We start from the raw sequence: 21,865 nt of genomic DNA on the forward strand, positions 1-21,865 counted from the left end.
TTGTTCTCGACTAAACTATGCAAATATGTGTCAAGCCCGATGGCAATGGCAGAGTCATGTCAGCTGCTTGACAACAACAAATGAAGATCAAAGTTGGCTTATTTATTTTATATGCAACACGTGAAGCTGAGTTGCAGCTCGAGTCTGAGTATAAAAGCCGTTACGCCCCTGCAACTGCAACTGCAACATGTAGTCAGAGCCAGTCAGCCAAAGCACTTGGCAAACACTTGGCCCGGGAAACTTAATACAACAACAACAACAATAACAACAGCATTGCCGGCAATGGCAACACATTTTTCGCGCCCAAAAGTGTTGGAGGCGTTTTGTTGTCCACTTAGAGACGAGGGGCTGTCTGTCGGTACGCCAGCAGCCGCCGTCTGGCAGGCAGCCACTAAGCGTCTTAGGCACACGTCAGACTGTCGCTTCTGTCGGTGGCATGTGTTGCTGCAGTTGCAGATGTTGTTATTGCTGCTGTTGTTGTTGTTGTTGTTGTTGTTGGAGTTGCCTTTTGTTGCCTTTTGGCGCCCGTGGTTGTTGTTGTTGCTATTGTTGTTGATTGTGGCATTTTGATTGATTTCTTTTGACTTTTGGCAGCAGTCGCAAATATTTGGTAATCCTACAATCCAGCTAAGCCAACGAGTCAGCCAGACTACAAGACGCTTCATCAGCAATTTTAATGCATACGTTAGTATTTTAACACCTTGGAATTGGCAGTTGCAACGGCCGTTGACTATTTTTGGTATTTTAATGCCAGCTTAGTGCAACTTTCTACCAAAGCCGACAATGTGATAGAGTTAAAATCAAAAAGTCTCGTATGGCTTATTCTGCGCACCCGTGTATGTGATTGTGTGCGTGTATATATATATATATGTGCATTTCTGTGCGTGTGTAAATGAGTATTTTTTAAAAGTTGTTCAAGCAAATTGACCATAAACTTGATTTCAGCGCACATTCAGCGACAATTTGTCAAAAATTCTGGCAGCCTTTTGCAGCAGCTCGAGTATTAAGGTCAACGTCGGTATTTAATTGAACACCTGGACGACCACAACGATGACGCGGTGGCCAGACCGACACCGTCGACCAGGGCGGTCCGCATCTGACAGTGACTCATACGATTGGCTCCAAGGTAAAGACAAACCTTTTGCCATTCTGTGATTGTGGAGCATTCATAAATTTCTGCATGTGATTATGTGCATATGCAAAATGGCGTGAAAATGTTGTTGTGCTTTCAAAAATGGCTTAGCCTATTTTGTGTTGCACAATAGAGAATTAGGATATCTGTACGACTTGTCCAGATAGCATCCAAGCTTCGACTTTCCGACTTCATTGCAGGTGTTGGTTAGTTTTAGAACCTAATTCGTTTGCGCTTGTTTCCCGGATTTAGCATAATTCGGTTGGTTTCTTGTGGTTGCACCTCAATTCTGTGGCTGAAATGAGTCTTCGTATAGATCGTCGTGATGTTGCGGTGGCTTCCTGACAGCCAATTTGCATTTATTTTAGATGCTACAAAGCAACAATGACTTTTCCAGCTCTACAAGCTATCCAAGCACACGTTGACATAGAATCGCAGCAACTCGACTGCAAACACAATAACCGCTAAGCATAGCCCGCCACCATAGCAAAGCCAGGCAATCTGAAAGTCCTGTAGTCTTAGCTGTTGGACCTGGTTGGGCTTACTGTAGTCCTTGAGCTGCATGCGATCCGCTCTCAACATATCAATAAAACTTTGTTTCATCCAATGCAAAAGAAGACCCGATTCTTGTGTCCTCATTGTAAATAGCTTCAGCGTTTTATGATATATAGACTCATCGGACAAGAGGATGCTATATGGAGTATTGTGAGCCAAACACAGATCTGAGTAGCGAAAAAGCGGACTTTGAAAATAATTTTGTTGCACGTCCATTATGGCCCATTTGATTGTCGTGATTGTATAAGCCCAGCTGGTGTTGAAGCTGTTCCGTAGTTGAAAAAGCTCGCTTACGTTGTTGGTCAGCCTGAATGCCGCTGCATACCTGGCTCGAAAGTCCCCATCCAAGCTATCAAACTCCGAACGTAAGCCAAAGATGCGTAAGTTCGATGCAAGCAAGGCGTCAAAGCTGTCAATGGGGGCTTCCTCGGGGCACATTATCATCAGCGAAAACAGCTGAGCCTGACAGGCACATATAAGTAAGAGAGCCAGTAACCTTGGCGTAAGGTGTAGACAACGACAGCAATAACGAATCCAGGTCGGTATGGTGACAATTTCCAGCAAGAACGATAAGTAATAACAGCCAAAGCTAATCAGCAGCAGGGCCAGCGCCTTGGCCTTCAGAATCCGTTCATACAATGCGCGCACCTTAATGGGGCGTTCCAATGGCAACATGATACACCAACTGCCATAAACGATCGGATATGAGTATTGATAGTACCTATCAAAAAAACTGGTGAAATATAGGTACTATTTTTTTACACGAAGCACACTGCACTGGTTAAAATATGATATCATGGTATTATGCAATTTTATGTAACAGGCAGAAGTCGGCTAAATCAGCTTCTTAAATACATTCGAAGTTGATCTAACTATGTCTATCCGTTTCTCTGCTTATCGACTTGCCCGTATTTATGAACGAGTCGATCCCAGAGGCTGCGAAAGCTTCATACGTAAAATTTTAAATAGAGCGTCTAATTCGATTACTGATGACTTGCAAAGTATTCTTGAAATCGATAAAAGTCTATATATATTCGGATTTTAGGCATATCTCAGAGCCAGAGACACCCTTCTTAATATGTCGATTTTCGCCAATACACACATATTTCACTTTTTTGGATAGCTCCTTAATTGGATATACAGTCTTGGCCTTAGGTATTTTCATGTTTATACCCTGAACAATTCTTAAAGATTCTTATTTGTTTAATTAGAAAATCGGTGCTTACCTATGTCGAGACTTTTCCACCGCCTGTACAGTGATCAATCCGATGTCCACGCTTCCATTTTTTGTGAATTCCAACATATTTGCTTCACCTAAGATTCTTCCGGGCCGCCATGTCGGTTGGACCACGCTCAAGCTGGCACCAAGTTTCTTGGCAAATGTGTCTATAAAATTCCACATAAATCCTGCGATTCGTGTGACTCCGTGAGCATCGCGATAGAGAATCGTATTTGGCTCAGAAAAATCGGGCATGACGCGCAGTGTGTAGCCGTGAAGATTGTTTAACTGGTTAGGAAACAGTTGACCTCCTTGTCTACCTAAGCTTGAACCAGTAAAGCGATTCTTGATCAGCGCGAAGTTAGGAAATGCCAAGAAGTTGTAAAGAATAACAGGCTTTGTCCACTCCTGAAAGTACAGCGCCACATTAAGCATGTAGCTCTGCAGGCAATACGAAAGGATTTGAGTAGCCAGCGAGTCCCTGCTCGACCTAGGTAGGAGGCTGCTATTTGTCAGTTCTATAAGCACAGGTGCATCCCTCAAATGACTCAGACTAGCTGTTAATCCAGCCAGCTCATTCAAATTGAAGAGATCAGGCAAGCAGGCTAAAACAAACACCTCACTGGATTGTTGCTCTTTCAGTAGGGCATAGGGCATTTGACTGCGCCACACCCACTGCGGCTGGGTGGTTAAGTTGTGTTGCTGAAACGATTGCCAGCTGCATTCCAGCTTGCTTGGATTGTAATAAAAGATGCTTCTTCCATCGATAACCTGCAGTACCAGGGCATACAGCTGGTAAATATCCGAGGCGAAGCTTTCATTAATGTTGACCCACATGTCGAGCACAAGCTACCACAGAACACTGCAATGAAAAGAAAGAAAAGAAGTTATTAAAACCTGCACATTGCATTTTACATTGTTTACATGTGCGACGGACGTAATTGCCTGGGGATACAGGATATAGCAATTAGGGCAATGATATGTCCGTTTAAAATGCAAACTTATTATTTAAATAGTTGAAGTGGCAAAAAAGTGACACGACTATTAATCAATTGTTGTTTGTGCTGCATGTGCCACAAATCATTAAAATGATCGAAATTTAAAATTTTGCCCTTGCTTAAAGGCACAGCTCGTACCTAACCGACCAATTGTGTCTGCTTCTTGGGTAGTAGCTGTTGGATTTTATACCATGTTATTTCTTAAATTTTTATTGTTTTTACTTGGATTTGCCGCTTGCCAGAGTGCATATGGCGTTCATTATGTCTGCAATAAAACATATGTGCCGCCTCCCCATAACTGTGGGTCACTTGGAGAAAGTTGCAACAATAATATTCATTTTAAGATCGGAGAGTAAATCTTATAACTTGTAATTTCGTGTTTCATCGACCTTCGGCACAGTTTTATCAAATAATTTGCAACAAATTATAAGCGTTAGGCCAACGAAAGAGTGTCAGCACTCTCCAATGACACCTATTGCACGATTACGATTCCAAATTGCCCCACATGTCGTGCGGCTGGATGATCGCCCGGCTCCGCCATCTCTGGATTAGCTTTTCCACAGGCAGCCCACGGTCACGGCCACATAATTTATGGATCGTGTTGTGAGAAATTTGTCAACAGATCGTGGCGCCATAAATTTTTTTTTTTTTTTTGTCTTCTTATTTTTCTTTTCTTTTAAGCTTGTATGACAATTTTCTAATGCAGGATCAGCGCTTCAAAGAAAATATATATGCCTGTTTGATTTTCAAAGAGCAATCAATAATTTCAATTGATACATTTAGACAATGATTAACTCTTTGAATCTCTTTATTTTACCAGAAAACTTTGTGATAGATGCATTTTTCAAGCGGCTGCGTATTGAATGTTACGATGATATTAATATAAGCTCAATAATTTGTTGCTTGTTTATTGCTTGGCCAGCGAAGTATCTGGATTGTTTTCAGCTCTGTTTGAAGTGTCAGCTCTCCTGCTTAAATAGTAAAAAATCGTGCTTACAAATTTGTATTATGTTGCTGCAAGTAAATGTCTTTTATTATGGTGTATAGTTCTTCGTTTTATGTTAATCGAATTGGCCCAGTCGGACAGACAACCTCACCAAAGAGTAGGAGACATGGTGCCGTACTTCAACAACATCACAACTTCTCAACGGGGACTAAGCCACAATTTGTTAGCTGATACTTGGGGTGCCTGTTGCCAGGGTTTTACATAATTTGCTTGTTTTCTTGCGGTTTCCCTGCTTGTTCCTCATTTCTGAGGCTGAATTGAGTCTTCGTGTCGTTCGTCGTGCCTCTGCGGTAGCTTCTTGCCAGGCGATTTGCATTTATTTTTATTTGCGAGGCACACAAATAGCGAAAACAAAACAATACAACAAGGTGTAAGATGGAAGCTTTATTTGCAACATTTTCACTTAAAGCAAACGCCACCAGCCACAGCCTGTTCGGATACACGACTAACGCCGACAGGACATGGTAAGCTAAGCAAAACGATTTTAATTATGCTTGTCTCTATTTGTTGAAAGGACTGCAGAACTATCGACCGCCATGGCGTGTTTTAGTAAACAAATTTGCATGACTAATTGTCATAAGGAAATTGTCACATGGCGCGTGTCTGACTCACGGCGAGAAAGAAAGACCCTTTCCACAGAATTAATTATACTATTGCATTGATGCATTCGGTTATCGGGAATCGAATTGGCCTGTTGCATTTTGGAGAATCCGAGAGAAAGGCTGCAGGAACAGAATTGGCAGCGTCTGGCATTGCCACTGTTTCATCTATATCCTACCGTCTCCTGGCCTGACAAGGAACTGTATAGTGTATTTCGAGGGCTGATTAAATTGTGGTGTCAGCGTTTTTAAGGGCTGACTTGCAAAACTCTATGGACTCAATTAATATGCAATTGTTAAGCATGTCTAGCACAATTAGATAAAGAGCTCGCCCAAGTTAGACTATGAAAGCAAAAGTTTCGGCTTGGAAAACTGTTGTTGGCTTGACCTGTCGCCTGACTGGGCCAAAACAGTTGCCGTAGCTGGCTGCCCACTTGGCTGGGGGCACAAAACAAGCGTGTCGACAATGGTCAAATGTGCAGGCCAAACTGAAGATGCAGCTGGGATCGCAGACCCCAGGCCTCGGCCACGAGACACTTGCATACAATGAATTGTTTGTCTTCGCTTTGCGCTCTCCCACAGACACAGACCTAGACACACTCACACTCACACGCAGAGGCACCCACATGCCTGTACACTTGTGGCTATAGCTCGGGCTTAAGCTTTGCCCCTGTACAAGACTGGCAGCAATGTCCATGTCCATGTCATCATCATCATCGTTGTCGTCGGGCTTGTTGTCTCTATGGCTGCATCGTCCGTTCGTCCGTATGTCGGTCTGTCTGTCCGTCTGTGCGTCTGTCCGCTTGGCTGGCTGGCACTTGTTTTATCGTCGTTTTACAAGCATTTTTCATAAATTACAGTTTATTGTTGTTTGATAAACGGCCAACGGTGGGCGCTACTTGTATTTGTATTTTGTGTGTCCAGCAACGACACGCAAATAAAACTCAAACAAGAAATTATTGTAGTTTTTATTGTATTAACGTCAGCATCGTTGGCGTCGTCTGCCGCCGCTTGCCTCAGTTGCTTGATAAGTTAAGCGTTGACATCTTTATGTGCGTGTGTGGGCACTAAACAAGCAAACAAGCCCAGCGTCATCCTCGGCCGTCGACAATCGGCAGTTGTCAGTTGCCAGTTGGCAGATCTGACCACGAACCAAGAAGAAGCCATCATAAAAATCAAATAAACAAATGCGTGTACAATTTAAGTCTGCCTCGTGTTGTGCGTTGATGACAATTAAAAATTCATGATGCGCTTTTTAACGATCATGAGAACTTTTATACAGCATCTGCGCAGGTGCTCGAAACTATAACTAAGAGACTTAACATGTTTCGAAATCAAATGGTCTTTTCAAAACAGCTGCAGCTCAGTTCCTTAAATATATTCAAGGGAATATTTAAATAACTAATATATTTGTATAGTAAGGGTATATATATATTTGCAAAACTTCCTAAAATTAAATAAGGTAATGTACTAATTTTGAATTTATAGATATATTTCGAATGTCTATTATTTCAATAAACATATTTTACTAATCAATAATTATGCTTGATTGCTAGCTAGTTAAATGAAAAATAAAAATAAAAATAAATGTTTTGAAAAATATATTTTCCAATCTTGTGAAAACGCAAAGCGTTAGCTCCACCCTCGCCGGACATTTACACTGCTAAAGAAAACCCCAACTTGCCCAGTTTTGTGATTTACGATTCACTCAGTGGCCCCTCAGGGCGCCAGCGTGCAAATTACCAATGTAAAAATGCATGAGCGAGTCTCGAGTGTGCGGCAGCATTTGCATAATTTTATGGTCGCAAATTCCACTTAAACAACTTAATTAGATCTAAAAGTAAAAAGGCATATTTGAATGCACTTAAATAAACAAAATCGAAAATGGGGAACATGTCCCTTTGGGCAGCTGCTGTTGATTTATTGGACTGGCGTTTACCAATAGCACCATTTTAGTAACTGAAACTGAGTGATTTAGCTTTTAAACTAGCCGATTGGGTGAATGACGTATCTGGCCAGCCAATAAACTGGCTGCCAAATGCAACGCCCGCCGTTTAGTTTAACTGTCTGTCGACTGTCGACCGGCGCGGGCCAAAACGCATTCGTCTTTAATGGCCGCTAATCTAGTTAACAGTTTTTCAATTATAAACGATTTTGTGCAACTGATAATAAATGCGATAAAACATATTTGTGGCCAACGCCAATGTTTTGTTGCCAGGCCGATGCCAGGCGGCGATTACATCAGAGGCAACGGTCGGTCGGGCGTATTGCGGTTGCAAATGTCAAAATAATTTGCTTTTAGCTTTGGCTTGTTATCTCAGCTAGTTAGCTGCAGGCGTTAACTGATTTAGTGGCCCACTAGATGCAAACCATTCGTTAAATTGCAAAAAAACATTATTAATGTTCGGATTGGGGCTGATATCATTAAAGGGCGTCCTTTGATTTAAGAAATCTCTAATTGGCAATTGGAGTAGTAAATCTCTGAGTCATTTCTCAATTCAATAGATGGTTATAAAATTGCGTATTGAGAAATCGCCACGTCGCGACGCCCAAAGGCGGCAATGTGCTCCAAACAATCTTTCTTGGCAACAAATAAAATTAATGAGCTTAGAGCTGGACGTGGACAACAAAATAAAAAATCACTGCTGCACCGCTAACCCACTTCAAGTGGCTTGCAAATGTCAGTAAGGCATTTTTTGATAAATGTGCCAACCGACGACGTTTCTATGCCAAACGAAAATGAAAATGTTTATGTAGCCCCTCCCGAAGGGTTACCGTCAGCGTCGCCGCCGCCGTCACCGTCACCACAGCATTTGCCGTTTTCACTGCAGTCACAGTCACAGTCACATCATAATGATGCCCTCAATCCGTGCCAGTCAGCGGCGGAGACGGCGGCCGTCCTTAACCAAGTCGTGCGCCGTCAACAAGGAATATGTCAGAGGCTGAGGCTGAGACCTCAACTGAAGTCTTTTCGGTGGCTCGACGTGTGCCTGTTTAGCAAACATTGTCTGGGCCGTGGAACAGCCACTTTTGACGAGAAGTCAAAATGTTGCAAATGTGTTGCTGCTATACATTTTTTTTATAGTTTTAGTTTTGTTGCTTTCCGGCGTGACAGCTTTGGGCCATCAAATTGCAAACTAATGTCGAAAATTCAGCTATGCAAAACAAAAGCCCAATCCATGTCCCAATCGCACATGTCTGCGCCGGGGGCGCTTCTGCTGCGCCGAATTTCAAAACTACGCCAAAGAACTCGCCGTCCATAGACTGTCGACTGGTAGTCAATAAAATTATAAATGGCCCTCGTTAAATTGAACTATTTTCGCATTTTTTTTGGCCAGGAGGTGACGCGGGCTAGCAGCAACGCTTCAGCTATTCGACCCGTCTGTTGTAATGAAGAGCATTTAAAAAACAAATTAAAATATTGAGGGGCGTGGTGTGTGTTTTGATGCAGTTGTAATTAAATTAATTGCCTCTGACTGCCTCTGGCCTGACTGAAGTTGCATAATTCGCTTGCTTATTTGCAATTGTTATTACCGCAGGCAATTTTATGGACGCAGAGTGATTTATATAGTATGCCATGCGGTCGAACATTATCCGAGGAACTAAGCAAATAAAAATAGGAGATTATATTCAGGTAACAATACCCTGAAACGACTGATTACTCATTTATCCTGAATACAGTAAAGTAAAAATTATTAATATTGAATATGTAGCATATACTATTGGGTGTTGAGAAATGAGCTATAGTGAAAATAAAAGCAATTTGCAGTCATTTTAAACTATAACAGTGCAAGTAAACAACAACAGTTGCTTCTGCTCAAGCTCAAGTAGTTCCGCATAACAGTCTTTGTTTGTTTTGGGGCAGCTCAAAATGCCCAACAGCTGCCAAGGAGCTGAAATGTATATGCCATGTGCGATTACGAGCAGAAGTGCTTACATGTATCTATGTAATGCAGCTTACAGTGCTTTTGAGTCGCCAGATTAAATATTATAACCAGGAAGTCTATGACAATTATAAATCATCTTCGCCTTGGCAAATTTACAGCTGTCATGATGAGCACTTCAGTTGCCAGCTCCAGGCAGCAATAAACAGTTGCTCATTACACAAACACCCACCCAAATAAATGGGGTAAGGGTAAGTCAACTGTTGAGCTAAATGTGCACCAGCTCAGCACCTCAGCAGCAGAGTAAACACGAGCACCAACAACAACAACAACATCAACAAAGCAGCAACATCAACAACAAAGCAGCACTCACCATCAGAGCCTAAGCCGCTAAGCAGGGCGTTGCAAGTGGTATTTGTTTTGGGGGCAGAGGAAGCTAACTGGGTTTTATTCCTAGGACGCGCTGCGAACATTAAACAAAAAAAAAAAAAAACACAAAATAAAGATTTGTGCCCGCCCCGCAGCCCGCTGTCAAATTTTTGGACATGCAGCAAAAGGTTCTTAGATTAGAAAAGCGTGTGCTTGTAATTTCTTCTCCTCAAGTATTTTCACATGTTGCAGCGTCATAAAGCCGGGGCCAGGTCGTCGTGTCGACTCGCTGTTGCTGGTTTTTTCTTTAATTTTTTTTTTCCTAGCTGCTGCGTCTATTAAAATGCTATTTTGACTGGAGTAGTTTAGTTGAACAGCGCAGCAGCAGCGTCATCGTTTCGAGTGCGAGTGCTGAAAAGCATTTTTATGTTCTCGTGGCGTCAAGTGCCGCTGCCATCATGCACCGAGCGGCAAAACGTTAGAAATTTTGCACACCAAGCGACCAAAACCCAAACAAGAACAATGTTGATGATAATAGTAACAACAGTCAACAAACAACAAACAACAGCAACAACAACAACTCCAACTGGCAGACAACTGTGCGGCGTGCAAATAATGCAATTTGTGCAATGCGCCTGCGCAAACGTGGGAGTCAAAACTGTGTTGTCGGAGTCAGAGTTGGTGCCGCCATGGGGCTCACTCTGACTTTGACTCTGACTCGGCTGCTCATTTTAGTAGCTTCCCCACTGCGCGGCCAAGTTACAGCTCCTAACTTCTGTCAGTCAGTTAGTCGTCGTCGGCGGCGTCGTCGCGGCCGCTGTGTGGCCGCCGTTGATTGCATTCATGCGACTGCAACTGCAACTGCGGCAGCGGCAGCAACTGCGACGGCAGCTACGGATGCGGATGCCACTGCCACAAAACAAATAAGTGCATTTAGTGTTTAACAAATGTTCGCTTTTGCGCTGATGGCGCTGTTGATAAGCGCGAGCAAAATGAATTAACAGCAATGAGCCAGAGACAATGATGACGCTGACAATGACAATCGCTGATTCTGGTTTGCCGCTGATGATCAACCTTCTGACAAGCTCGAGCGGGCAGTCATTTACACCATTAGCATTCATTTTTCTAATTAATTATAGATTAAGATTGTTAAAGAACAATAAAACATTTAAATTGTATTGCCCTATACGATTTATCAAATAGCCAACGGACCTCTGCTGAATTTCTTAACGTATTCAGGTTATAATTGTGCTTTTTTTTTGTAGGAATTAAAAGTACATCTATAACTTAAGCACTTAAAGGCTTGCTCTAAATACTCGGAGCAGAACTTAGGATATTTCGAGCACCCCAGCTTGGATATGATTCAAATTGAAGACCCAGCTTGATGTCGAGCTGCAGGTACATTTTAATGGGTTAATGGCAGTGCCAGTTTTGCAATGTTTGCCCGCCGAGAGACAGAAATTGAAGTGCATTGGGAACGACGGCCATAAAACCGAAAATATTGCAACGCCCACGTCAGCTCAAAATTTCACCTAGCAAAACCCATACACACTTGAAATGTTGCAGCAGCCGGACAGCCGACAGCCAAGTGGATGTAGAGCAAGATCCGTTTGCCCAGTTGCTGTCGCAGTTTCCATCTCAGTCCTATTGCCAGTTGGAGTCGCTGCCGCTGGCAGATAAATGTGCAGCGTGCGGCTATATCGCGCGGGTGTTTTGACCACAGAGAGTTTCATTTAAATTAAATTAGAGCCGCCAACTCTCTAACTGTAACAATGAGTGATGCACGCACTAAAAGCTGACAGGCAAATGGCCAACAGCAATAGCCAATGGAATCCACACCAAAGGCAAAGCGTGGGCATAAATCAGCCCGGCCGTAGCCATTGCCATTGCCAATGTCCTCGTAAAAGTCGCCCGTTTACGTTGTCAGGCAATTGTAATTAGCAGTGAACCGGCTGCTGTTGCTGTTGCTGCTGCCACTGCTGTATTTGTTGTTGCGGTTGTTTTTGGTGCTCGCCTGCTAATGACCGGCATAATCATTATGAATTGAGATTGTGGCAATCGGAATCGCAATCGCAATCGCTTTGGCATGCCACTGAAGACGCCCACATGGCGCGACAACTGGATGCTGACTGAGTATGTGTGCTCGAGTATGTATATGTGTGGACCTGTGTGCGGATCTATCCAGGTGCCAGTGTCAGGTAATTCGTCATGGCATGTGGCAGGCAAACAGACGTAGTTCCACTGTCAGCGCCAGAATCGATGCCAGTCCGGCTTCAGTTCCGTTTGCATGCAAATTAGAACAAGTTGGAAAAACACACGCGACTGACAGTGCTGACAAACGGATTTGGCATGCACCTGCTGAACGGCTGGTGCCTGGGTTTGACCCCAAACCTGACTTTCACAAGCTACCAAGCGGGATAGGCACTTTCAAGTTCAGAGACAAATGAGCGCGCATTCGATTCGATTTACTTTTAATTTATAATTTGCCAAACCTTTTGAACTCGACTGCATTGAGAAAAATGAAATTGTCGATAGGCCGCCTTGCAATTTGTGGTTGCAATTTCATTTCAAATTCAGTTCCGCATCATTGCCAAGCACCGAGCACCAAGCACCTAGCACCGACCACTGTGCACAGTATACAGTGAGTAATAAAAGTAAAATACTGCAAATAAAATCAGGTCAAATGGGGCACAATGGGCAGCACGTAGCTAGAGACCATTAGGCCAAATCTGGCTGCCATTTGAGGCACTCCTTTCTAGTCTGCAGCCTGACATTGACCCTGCCTGCATTTAAATCGCCGCTTAATTGACTTTTGTGCTGACGTCGTCTATGGCTGCGTATCCCCACAGGCACCAGCCAACAGTCAATGGTAATCAGATGTAGTCGACGTCAACGTCTCTGACGCTGTCGACGTCGCAGTTTAGAGTTTCAGTACGCGTCAAGTGTGTCGTTGTCAAGGCAACGTGGACAAGACATCAATCATCACTAAATTAAAAAACATTTAAGATTCCTGCATGGGGAAATGTTAGATGCTGCAGCGTTTGCCTTGCCTCATAAATAATGCAGCAGCAACAAGATGCAGCTACGAAATGTCACATTAAACAGGCGATATTAAAGCTGAAAAGCAGATGACACCGAAATCATGTTAGGCGGCACTTGAATGAGTATCAAACGGCAGCTGCCATAAACACACAAACACGCCGTCAACGTGTCGACGATAGCTGAAAGGAGCAGACCAGATCAGGCTAGGCCAGGCCAGGCCAAGCTGGAGCAGGAGCTGATACTGATGCTGATGCTGGAGCAGTTGCCGCCATCGACAGTCGTTTTACACTTGTCGCCGGCATTGACCAAAGTTGGCAATTGCCGCGCCACTTTTATGTGGCCTCCGCCTGGGGAGCTGCTACAGCGGACGCATCAAAAACTTGGTAGGTGCAAACGCCGCACGTCAATTGCTGCATTAGACGGCAGTCCTATTCTCTGTCTCAGTCTCAGTCCCAGTCTTAGTGCCAGTGCCAGTGCCAGTCCCAGACACAGTCCCAATTCAACCAGAGATCCCAATCCCAGCCAGCGACCAAACAAGTTGTCTTTGGCGCGTTATTTATGACAATGTTCAAGATGTTACTGTTGCTGTTATTTCCTCCCTTGCTGCGCACGCTCCTCCTCTGCTTCCTCCTGCCGCTCAACACTGTTTATGTTAATGCAAAGTTCGAGCCATTCTCCTTGCAGCCCCCCACACTGACAGCAGTACTGCATTCAAGTGTCCGTCAATTGGCATCGTTAATAGAGTTCGAGCTCGAACCCCGCCGGCAAGTTCGTGTGCTGCTGCCGCAGTTGCTGACCAAAAGCGGCGGGCGTGTGACAATTAAATTGTCAAGCGCAGGCCTTTGACATTGACGCGTGGCAAGTGTCAAACAACAACGTTGCTGCTGCTGCTGCTGTTGCTGCTTTGCCGGCTTGCCGTCTTTGTCTGCCCGCAAAGAGTGAGGAGTGCGCAGTGAACACCTTTGGCCAGTTAGCAGAAGGGGCGCATTTCAATTATGATTTTAATCACCGCAGTCCAGCGTCAGCGGCAGCAGCAGCAGCAACATATTTATTTTATTTTTGTCGTTTTTTTATTTTTGCTGGTTTTATTTTTATTTCAGTCGGCAACTTAGTTTCTCACCAGAAAATTGGCAATTTTTTATGTGCGCCGCTTCTCTGATAAATGAGCCTTGATATGATTCAGGTTGGATTTGGCGAGAGGCGCTGTTCAGTTACCTGCGAAATTATGCTATAAAAACTCTTAACGCGTTTTCATATAATTTTATTCAATTTCTTATCAACCAAATGGCCACGGGGCTAGACACGCTTGAGCCCAAGTTCTCTTAACATTTTCGGTCAATATTATTGTTCTCTTTCATCCAAAAGCTTAAAGCCGCACTCGCGCACTCTGGACGTCGCAGTCGCTGCGTCACTTTCCAGCGGCGTCGCCGAAACCTCTTTTTATTGGTCAAAAGCTGATCGGCAACTGATAGCGCAGCTGTGTTGGAAATGAACCGCTAGGTCAGGCAGCAGTAAGCAGGCAGCAGAGCGTCTGACTGGAAAATCAACAACAAAACTCAACAACGTCAAACGAGAGAGCAGCTGAGCGCAATTGTGCTGCAGCTGGGCTTGGGCTTGGGCTGGAGAGCGTCGTCGATCGGCGATAAACGAAGCAACGAACGACGCTGGCAGAGAGACCAAACAGCGGCCGCAGCCCGCTCAACAGGTTTTTGCGTTTTAGCGGCTTTTTTGCCGTTGCTCCCAGGTTCGTATGCGAGCTCGGCTCCTCAATCGTAAGCCGCAGCGGCTCTGACAACGGCAGCGGCTGCCTGTTGCCTGTTTGGCTGTAGTTGTTGTTATTATTATTGTTGGTGTTGTTGCTGTTGCTGGACTGTATTACTCGGTCAGTCGGTCTTTGAGAGGTTGTTGCTATTTTGCCACTTTTTTTGCTGGGCGATTTTTGCTCGCTGCGCTTCGTTGGTGTTTTGCAACTTGTTGTTGTTGTTATTTTTTCTGCTGTCGCTGCTGCTGCTGCTGCACCGGCAACAGCAACGGCAACGGCAATTGCACTCAACTGCTGCCGCGACTGCTGCTGCGGCGACTTCGGCTACGCTGGGAGCTCGAGCTGCCTGCAATTTTCATCCTCTTGCAGTTTCTGTGCGACTTTCTTGCGGGACTGTTTAAACTTTTTGCGTTTGCGCGCGTTGCAAAAAAGTTTTCTGATTTGTTCACGCGTTTTCGCAGTCGCGTGCGCGCGTTTCTGTTGTGATTTGCGTGCGTTTTGCATGCGATTTGTGTGCGTCTTTTTTGTGAGCCCGTATGCAACACTTGGCCAACGAACTGCACTCACAACGCATAGCAAATTATGTTTGCAGCTGCATCGAGAGCTTAACATTTTTAATGGTTAGCCATCTGTGGCTACTTCAAATCAAATCACTCATAAAAGCAGCCAAATAAGCAACAGTAAAAAGCAATTCAGTGCTGCCATAAAACCAAATTAATACACATATGATATATATGTACATACACTCTTATATGCATACTTCTTATATTTTTGTATGTAAATAAGTATGTACATGGATATGCCCTTCGTCAAAATACCAGGTGTATATATATTTGTACGTATCTGGCTACATAAGTTAAACACATGGTAGTATAATCAAAAAGACAAACTTGTTTCCATCAACGACATCGCGCAGTAACAAATATAAAACAAATTAAATTAAATTAATTTTAATTGCCGCCAAAAGATCACATAAAAAGCGTGCAGTAAAAAGAAAAATATCAGCAAATTAATTATATTGTATATAGAAAAACATGATGCGATAAAATGTTTACGATTTAAAAATAAAAATAAAAAATAAAGAAAAACATACAAATTTATAGTATAAGCCCAGCAACAGAAGCGATAACACAACAGGCGCGCTGCTAAACAAAAGACTTAGGCAACGAACTTGCTGCTGTTTCATTGCTCGCTTACATTATGTGGCTAGTATTGAGTGTTGAGCGCTAAGAGCGGTAAGAGCTGTTAGCTGTGAGAGTTGCGCCAGATAACGGTGCTTCGGGTGATAGCAATAGACGTTACCATAAAAAAAAACAAAAGCAACAATAATAACAGCAAGAAAATGCAACAAGCAACAAACTAATTGACAAGTCAAATCCTGCCTGCTACAAACAAACAGCTGGGTACCAACGACCAGTAACAAAACAACTAACAACAACAAAAAACAATCGCCGGACAGCTCGTCGACTGCCAGACTGGTGGCTTCAACTTTAATCAAATCGCAGCCCCAACGACAATTGCAAAGTGTGCCTCTTAATGTTTCCAAATGCATTTTACTGCCGCAAAAACAAAAAAAAATCCAAATAAATTTACATAAATATTTCACGTGCTGCTTTTTGCAACTGTTGCAGTGACGACGGTCACATCCGCGTTTCCAAGATTGAGATTTACCGAGCTGGATAGTTGCAAGTGTTTGGACCGTGTGTGCATTCGCTCTGTGTGTGCGTGTATGCGGTCTGTGTTTCTCCAAGAATCTCAATCTGCTAAATGCCAGTGCCAGACAAATCCAAATAATACTTAAAATAATAAAAAGCGCCTCGAGTGCGTTAATTGCTGTTCATTCGAATCAAGCTGGGGACTTTGCCTCCGGTAAGTGTAATTGTTTTCAATTCGTTCATAGTTATTATTTAGTCGTCTTTGGCTTGGTTTTATGCGCCTTTAATTGCACTTTATATGCAGCATCGGCAAACAAGATGCAAAGCTTTCATTAAGAAGACTCCCAGCTGACTAACTTGAGACTGGGCTGGAAAGAGCCACAGATTCATCAATTAACATACGCGCCGATTTCAATTAAAATTAACAGACAAAACAGCTGCCGCATTTGCTGCTGTTTTTGTTGCTGTTGATGTTGATAGCGTTGATGCTGTTGATGTTGCTGCTCCCGCTGCTGCTGCTGCTGGTGGTGCTGTTGGTGGTGCGTTTGGCTATAAAACCGTTAGTTAAAAGTTTGCCACAACAATTAATTGCAGTGATTTGAGAGAAAACACCAACTACAGACGGGCCACTTGGATTTTAAGACGACGGTTGCTGCTTTGGCTGCCATCTATTTCCTTACTTTATGTAAAAATCAAAGAGCAGACTCTGTCCAGCCAATATCAACAGCAACAACTACAAAAGAGCGCGCCATAATTACAAGTTCAGTTGAGCAATTTAAATAAAAACACTTCAACACTTTAACAATAGACGGAATCAACGCCGTCAGCAGCGGCAGCAGCAGCAGCTGATTGCCAGACACAGTCTGTCTAATTGTCAGAGTTAGTGTGATTGTTAAAGTCTGGTGATGCAATTTATTGGAAAAACGTTTTAACTGGCACGCTCAATTTAAATGGTATTAAAATATTCACTCGCACAGCTTGAAATAAATGTAATAAAGAAGCGGTGATAAAATTCATATTCACTGAAAAAAAAAAATCAATAGAAAATCTGCACATATATATATATTAGACTGAAATTCAAAACGCGCAAATTATTATTTACTGTGCTTATTATATCTTATTGAGTTTTTAATCTAGTAAAAATTTCTTATACTCATCTATATTATCGAACAGTAGGGTATTTCGTACATCGACTTACATTTTGCATTTTTCGATCTGTTTTTTTATGTGCAACCAATACAATTATAAAGCAATAATTAAAGCAAAATCGCACAAAAAATTAATCGACAGTAAGGAAATTACATAAAATGACAAAAGCCACTTGCAAATAAATATGCAAAGAATTATTTAATTCTCACAATTGCGAAACGCAAGTCACGAGATTCCAGGTCCAATTGGGCGTGTGCTTGAGTCTGTACATAAAGCGAATTAAATTAAATTTATTGTCAGAAACAACAACAGCATCAGATTAATCAGTAACAGTAAGAGCCACAACAACATCCACATTAACAATAACAACAAGAACAGCAACAAATGTCGGCAATTGTTTAATTGCTGCGCTGACAAAGAAATTGCCGAGCGCTGATACAAAACGCCGCAAATGAGTTCAAGAAATGCTGGCTGACAGTTTCTTGGTAGTAGCCGCGGCCTGGGTTGTTAATTGTGGGCCGCCGCCTGCTTGGATGGATGAGTCAACAAGAAATTTTCTTAATAGCTGTCTGGCTGCATTTTTTTTTATGTATTTCAACCGTAGCTGCTGTAGCTGTGCTGTTACCGTTGCAAGTTTTTCTCGCTATGCTTTTTTAATTAATTCTTTTTTCTACTGCCATAATTTATTAACTTTTTTTGCGCCTGCAATTATTGTGACTGATTCAAAGTGCTGCTCGCCTGGGCAAGTAACGCGTTGCATTTGATTTGCTTTGCCTGTAATTGTGCTCATTATGCCTTCTATTGTTATTGCTGCTGTTGTTTTTATTTTTGTTGTGGTTTTTGCACGGGTTCACGTCATTACACGTGTTGTCTAGTCGGCGACAGACTGTCTGTCTGTCTGTCCGTCCGCCAGTCTGTGCGCCAGTCATTTGGTGAGCGCTTGCACGTCCGTCAGTCAGTCAGTTAGTCAGTGGGGCTGTCAAATTAGCTGTCTGCCCATTTGGCTACTGCATATTGGCAGCAAATGCTTTGATTTCCAGCTAAACGCTTTTTGCCCTTTGTTTATAAATTCTATGACGCACTTAACTGACATTTACTGCTGTCTCTGATGTCATCGCTGTCATCAGCTGCCAATGCAATGCCAGCACTTTAAATGTCACGCACTTCTGGCTTAATCAGTTGCAGCAAACGCGGCAACTGCTTATTCTAAGCAGCTGCGGTACTCAGTTCGTTGCCTAAGTCTTTTGTTTCGCCACTCAATGAAATTCCCGGAATATTTCGCTTATACTGCGCCCGCGTCGATTACGGCAACAAAACCAACTGTAATGAGCCATGCGCAAATATTTCGTCTATTACGCAATACAACAAGCAAAGAAAACCAACTACAACTACGGCCAAAATCGATGAGCTATACAGACGATAGGAGGCGCCAACACAATATGCATACATTTTAGTATTTTTTTTTTGTTTGGATACCCAGCCAACTTCATGCCACAAATGTGAAGAGTTTTCACTAATTTCGAGTTGCTGCGAAACAAAACACGCGAATAAAACAGAAAAAAACTACAACAGCAACAACAAAAAACAGCAAACAATCAGCGCTGCTGCATAAATAAAAGTAAATTTAATGACAAGCAAAATATTTCTTGTCATGCCTATCAGATTACAAGATTTCTATATGAACTCGCAGATGACGCGCCTGTATGTCTGCATATGAGTGCGTTTTTTATAAACGTACATATGCGTGTGTGTGTGTGTGAGTGAGTGTCGTTAAAACATGATTACTGGCGCTCACACAGACAGACAGACAGACAGACAGAACCGTTAGTGTCATTTGAATGTGGCTGTTGATTATATTACGAGTGTTATAATGCCTCGAGGTATCCGAGTCCAGGTCCCAGGCGTCGGCGACATTGAGGCAGCTTTTGATAAAAACCACTTCAAAGAGCTCGCGAGGTTAGTCGCAAATGTTTTGCAGATGTGAAAATTGTACTGCGTAATGATGCCTTAAGAGTTTCTTCGTGATAGGCGGTCATGAAGTCACATTCTTAAAAACTTCTTATGAGTAGCACAAATAGCGGAATATAAATCTGTTTAATTTACAACTCACTCATTTATTGCAATTAACACATTTACAATAATTTCCCATAGTTCATAGAAAAGTTTCCAAAATTGTTGAATAAAACATTATTCCGCCGAATGGGAAAAGCTCTCGCCGTTTATAAGCCCAATTGCCAATCATAATCAATTTCACACATTACAACACCAAAAATGGGCCTTTGAAAACAGAAAAAGAAAAAAACGACGCATGAAATTGCTAATTGTAGCATTGGCAGTGCGGAAGGGCCCAACCCAATGGGCCTGGGACTGTCCCAAATGAGAGGCTTGTTTCAGCGCCGTAGGCCGCTTCAGCACCAATCGACAATTAAAATCGTAGCGAATTCCCAAGCAACAAAGAAAATTTAATTACGCCGCATGTGGCAGCCTCGGCGACCCTTGAAACAACAATCAAAAAGGGCAACAAATTCGGGGCCTTGGTCTGTAATCAAGTGAAAAATTTGTGCGTTTTCAGCCTTTTTGGCCTAATGAATTTTTCTGGCCATTTAGCTTAAAACCAGAAAATGGGCGTGTTAATTATTTATTAAAATCAAAATCACAATCAAAATATTTTTATTGGCTCTAAAAATAATCGGTAATGATGATGCCACCACATGTTTTTCGAAAGGAGGTCGCAGGCATCTGGGAAATGTGCATAACATATAGAAATATATGACTCGCATAATTATCTCTGTTATGGTTTAGGATGATCAAAAATAACCCAGTACATTAACGGATGTGTTTGCGTCAATGACTGTGACAGCTCTTAATTATCAGTTGTGAAATATATTCGCAAGTCGGCTTTTTTATGCTTATTAGCAAAGTCTAGCTAGAAATGGCGGCAAGCTTCATTAAATGTTATATGATTAGATGCTCTGCTGAGTCTGAATCAATTTAAGAGCGAAATTTTTTTGAATTCATAATTCGAACAAAGTTTTATAATTTAGTTATAAATAATTTATATACTTAACATAAACATAGTAGAATTTAATAAGCCTCTTGCTATGATGCTGGCCAATCAGAATTGAATGCACGTTTTTCTAACTGCTGACTGCCTCGTGTGAAACGAAATGCACATAAATCATCCTGTCCGCAGCATGTTTTTGGTGACATCAATTAATTCAGCTTTGATGTGGATGCAGCAAAAAGGCAAAGCAAGAAAACAAGCCAAAAAAAAAAGCGGAAAAATGCGAGCAAGCTGGCAAAATTCATGCATACAAATTTTTAGCTGCGATAGACAAAGGCTATAAAAGTCAAATCAAAAATAAGTTTTCTTTTTGTTTGTCTCAATGTTTTTTTTTATTTTTTGCAATGCGCAATTTGCATATTTGTCGTAGGTGGTTCAATGAACTTGCTGCTACAGTCGAACAAGTCTGCATCTGGTGGGGGCGTCACTTGATGAGGCGACGGCGACGCAAGACAGCGACTGCGACACTTCCAGCTCTCGGCCTACGCGTTATTTGACAAATTTGCAAACATTTGCATAAAATTAGGAAAAGCAAAACAGAACTGAATCCAATCAACAAATACAAAAAGCAATTAATTGTACTTTGACCAATTTCCTCGAAGTAGTCGTACATTAATTATATCATAGAAATTTTTGGCTATGTAATATATGTCGTTGGAATGTGCACATGAATGGATATTCTTTTCACTAAACAGGCGTTACAATTTAGTTTGTGTACACGTGGAAATGTTGCTGCAATAATTTTATAAGGTCCATTTGGACAACAGCCGCCAAGGGTTTTGGCTTGCTGACAATTTCTATTAAAGCATTTTACGTTGCTAACGAGCAGCCGCAATGATACCAGATACCAATTGAATCGCTTTTCTTTGACTTTTAATTGCAATTGAGTTTCAACATGAGCTGCGTGCATTTGCGCAATGATTTGCAGATAGCTGCCATGGGAAGCGTCGCTTTTTCCGCTTTGGTAGTGCAACCGGGGCTTGTGTAGCCTGTGTTGCCGGGCTGGCTAATTGATAACGCCTCTTTAATTAATGCATAGGTAATGCCACTTTACCGTGTCTTTGGTATTCTGCGAATGTGTAAAGCTCTTGCTCTTGCTTCAAAGATATATTGACAAACGGGAAATACTTTGACAGTAGCGTGTAATTAGCGTACTCAGTTCAGTCATAGCTAGTTGCTTATTAAATTTATTTAAATGCACTTTAGCTGCAGCCTTCAGTGTAACCTCGTATACTAACTTTTATACGCAAAGTTAGGCTTAGCTCAATTCTTGCTACGCACTTGCCCCAAAGTAATCTAAAATGCTAATTAAGCTGCCGGCATTATTTTTTGTTGTCTTGTTGTTATTGTTGCTGTTGTTATTAACGCATGCAAAACGTATGTTACGTATACGCACCAGCCGGTCGATTTGGTTTTCGAGTTTGAGTTCGA

The 21,865-nt window shown here is 42.4% G+C and overlaps 2 protein-coding genes across 4 annotated transcripts in view; one reads left to right on the forward strand and one right to left on the reverse strand.

Annotated features, from left to right (window-relative positions):
- Positions 1–1,531: 1,531 nt before the first annotated feature.
- The window catches only part of Ir94h (Ionotropic receptor 94h), a 124,918-nt gene continuing 104,584 nt past the window's right edge, over positions 1,532–21,865 (reverse strand). The window contains exons 3-4 of the mRNA XM_070207553.1: positions 2,914–3,768; positions 1,532–2,372 (exon numbers count right to left, since the gene is read on the reverse strand). Coding sequence (XP_070063654.1) covers positions 1,532–2,372; positions 2,914–3,743 — 1,671 coding nt within the window. The 5' untranslated portion in view covers positions 3,744–3,768. The remainder of the gene's footprint in view (positions 2,373–2,913; positions 3,769–21,865) is intronic.
- The window catches only part of LOC26531646 (uncharacterized), a 62,820-nt gene continuing 55,901 nt past the window's right edge, over positions 14,947–21,865 (forward strand). For all 3 annotated transcript variants that reach the window (XM_032435622.2, XM_070206989.1, XM_070206991.1), the window contains exon 1: positions 14,947–16,435. The gene's annotated coding sequence lies outside the window, so the exon portion shown is untranslated. The remainder of the gene's footprint in view (positions 16,436–21,865) is intronic.

The sequence above is a fragment of the Drosophila virilis genome, chromosome 2 (assembly GCF_030788295.1).
Source record: "Drosophila virilis strain 15010-1051.87 chromosome 2, Dvir_AGI_RSII-ME, whole genome shotgun sequence".
Taxonomy (NCBI): domain Eukaryota; kingdom Metazoa; phylum Arthropoda; class Insecta; order Diptera; family Drosophilidae; genus Drosophila; species Drosophila virilis.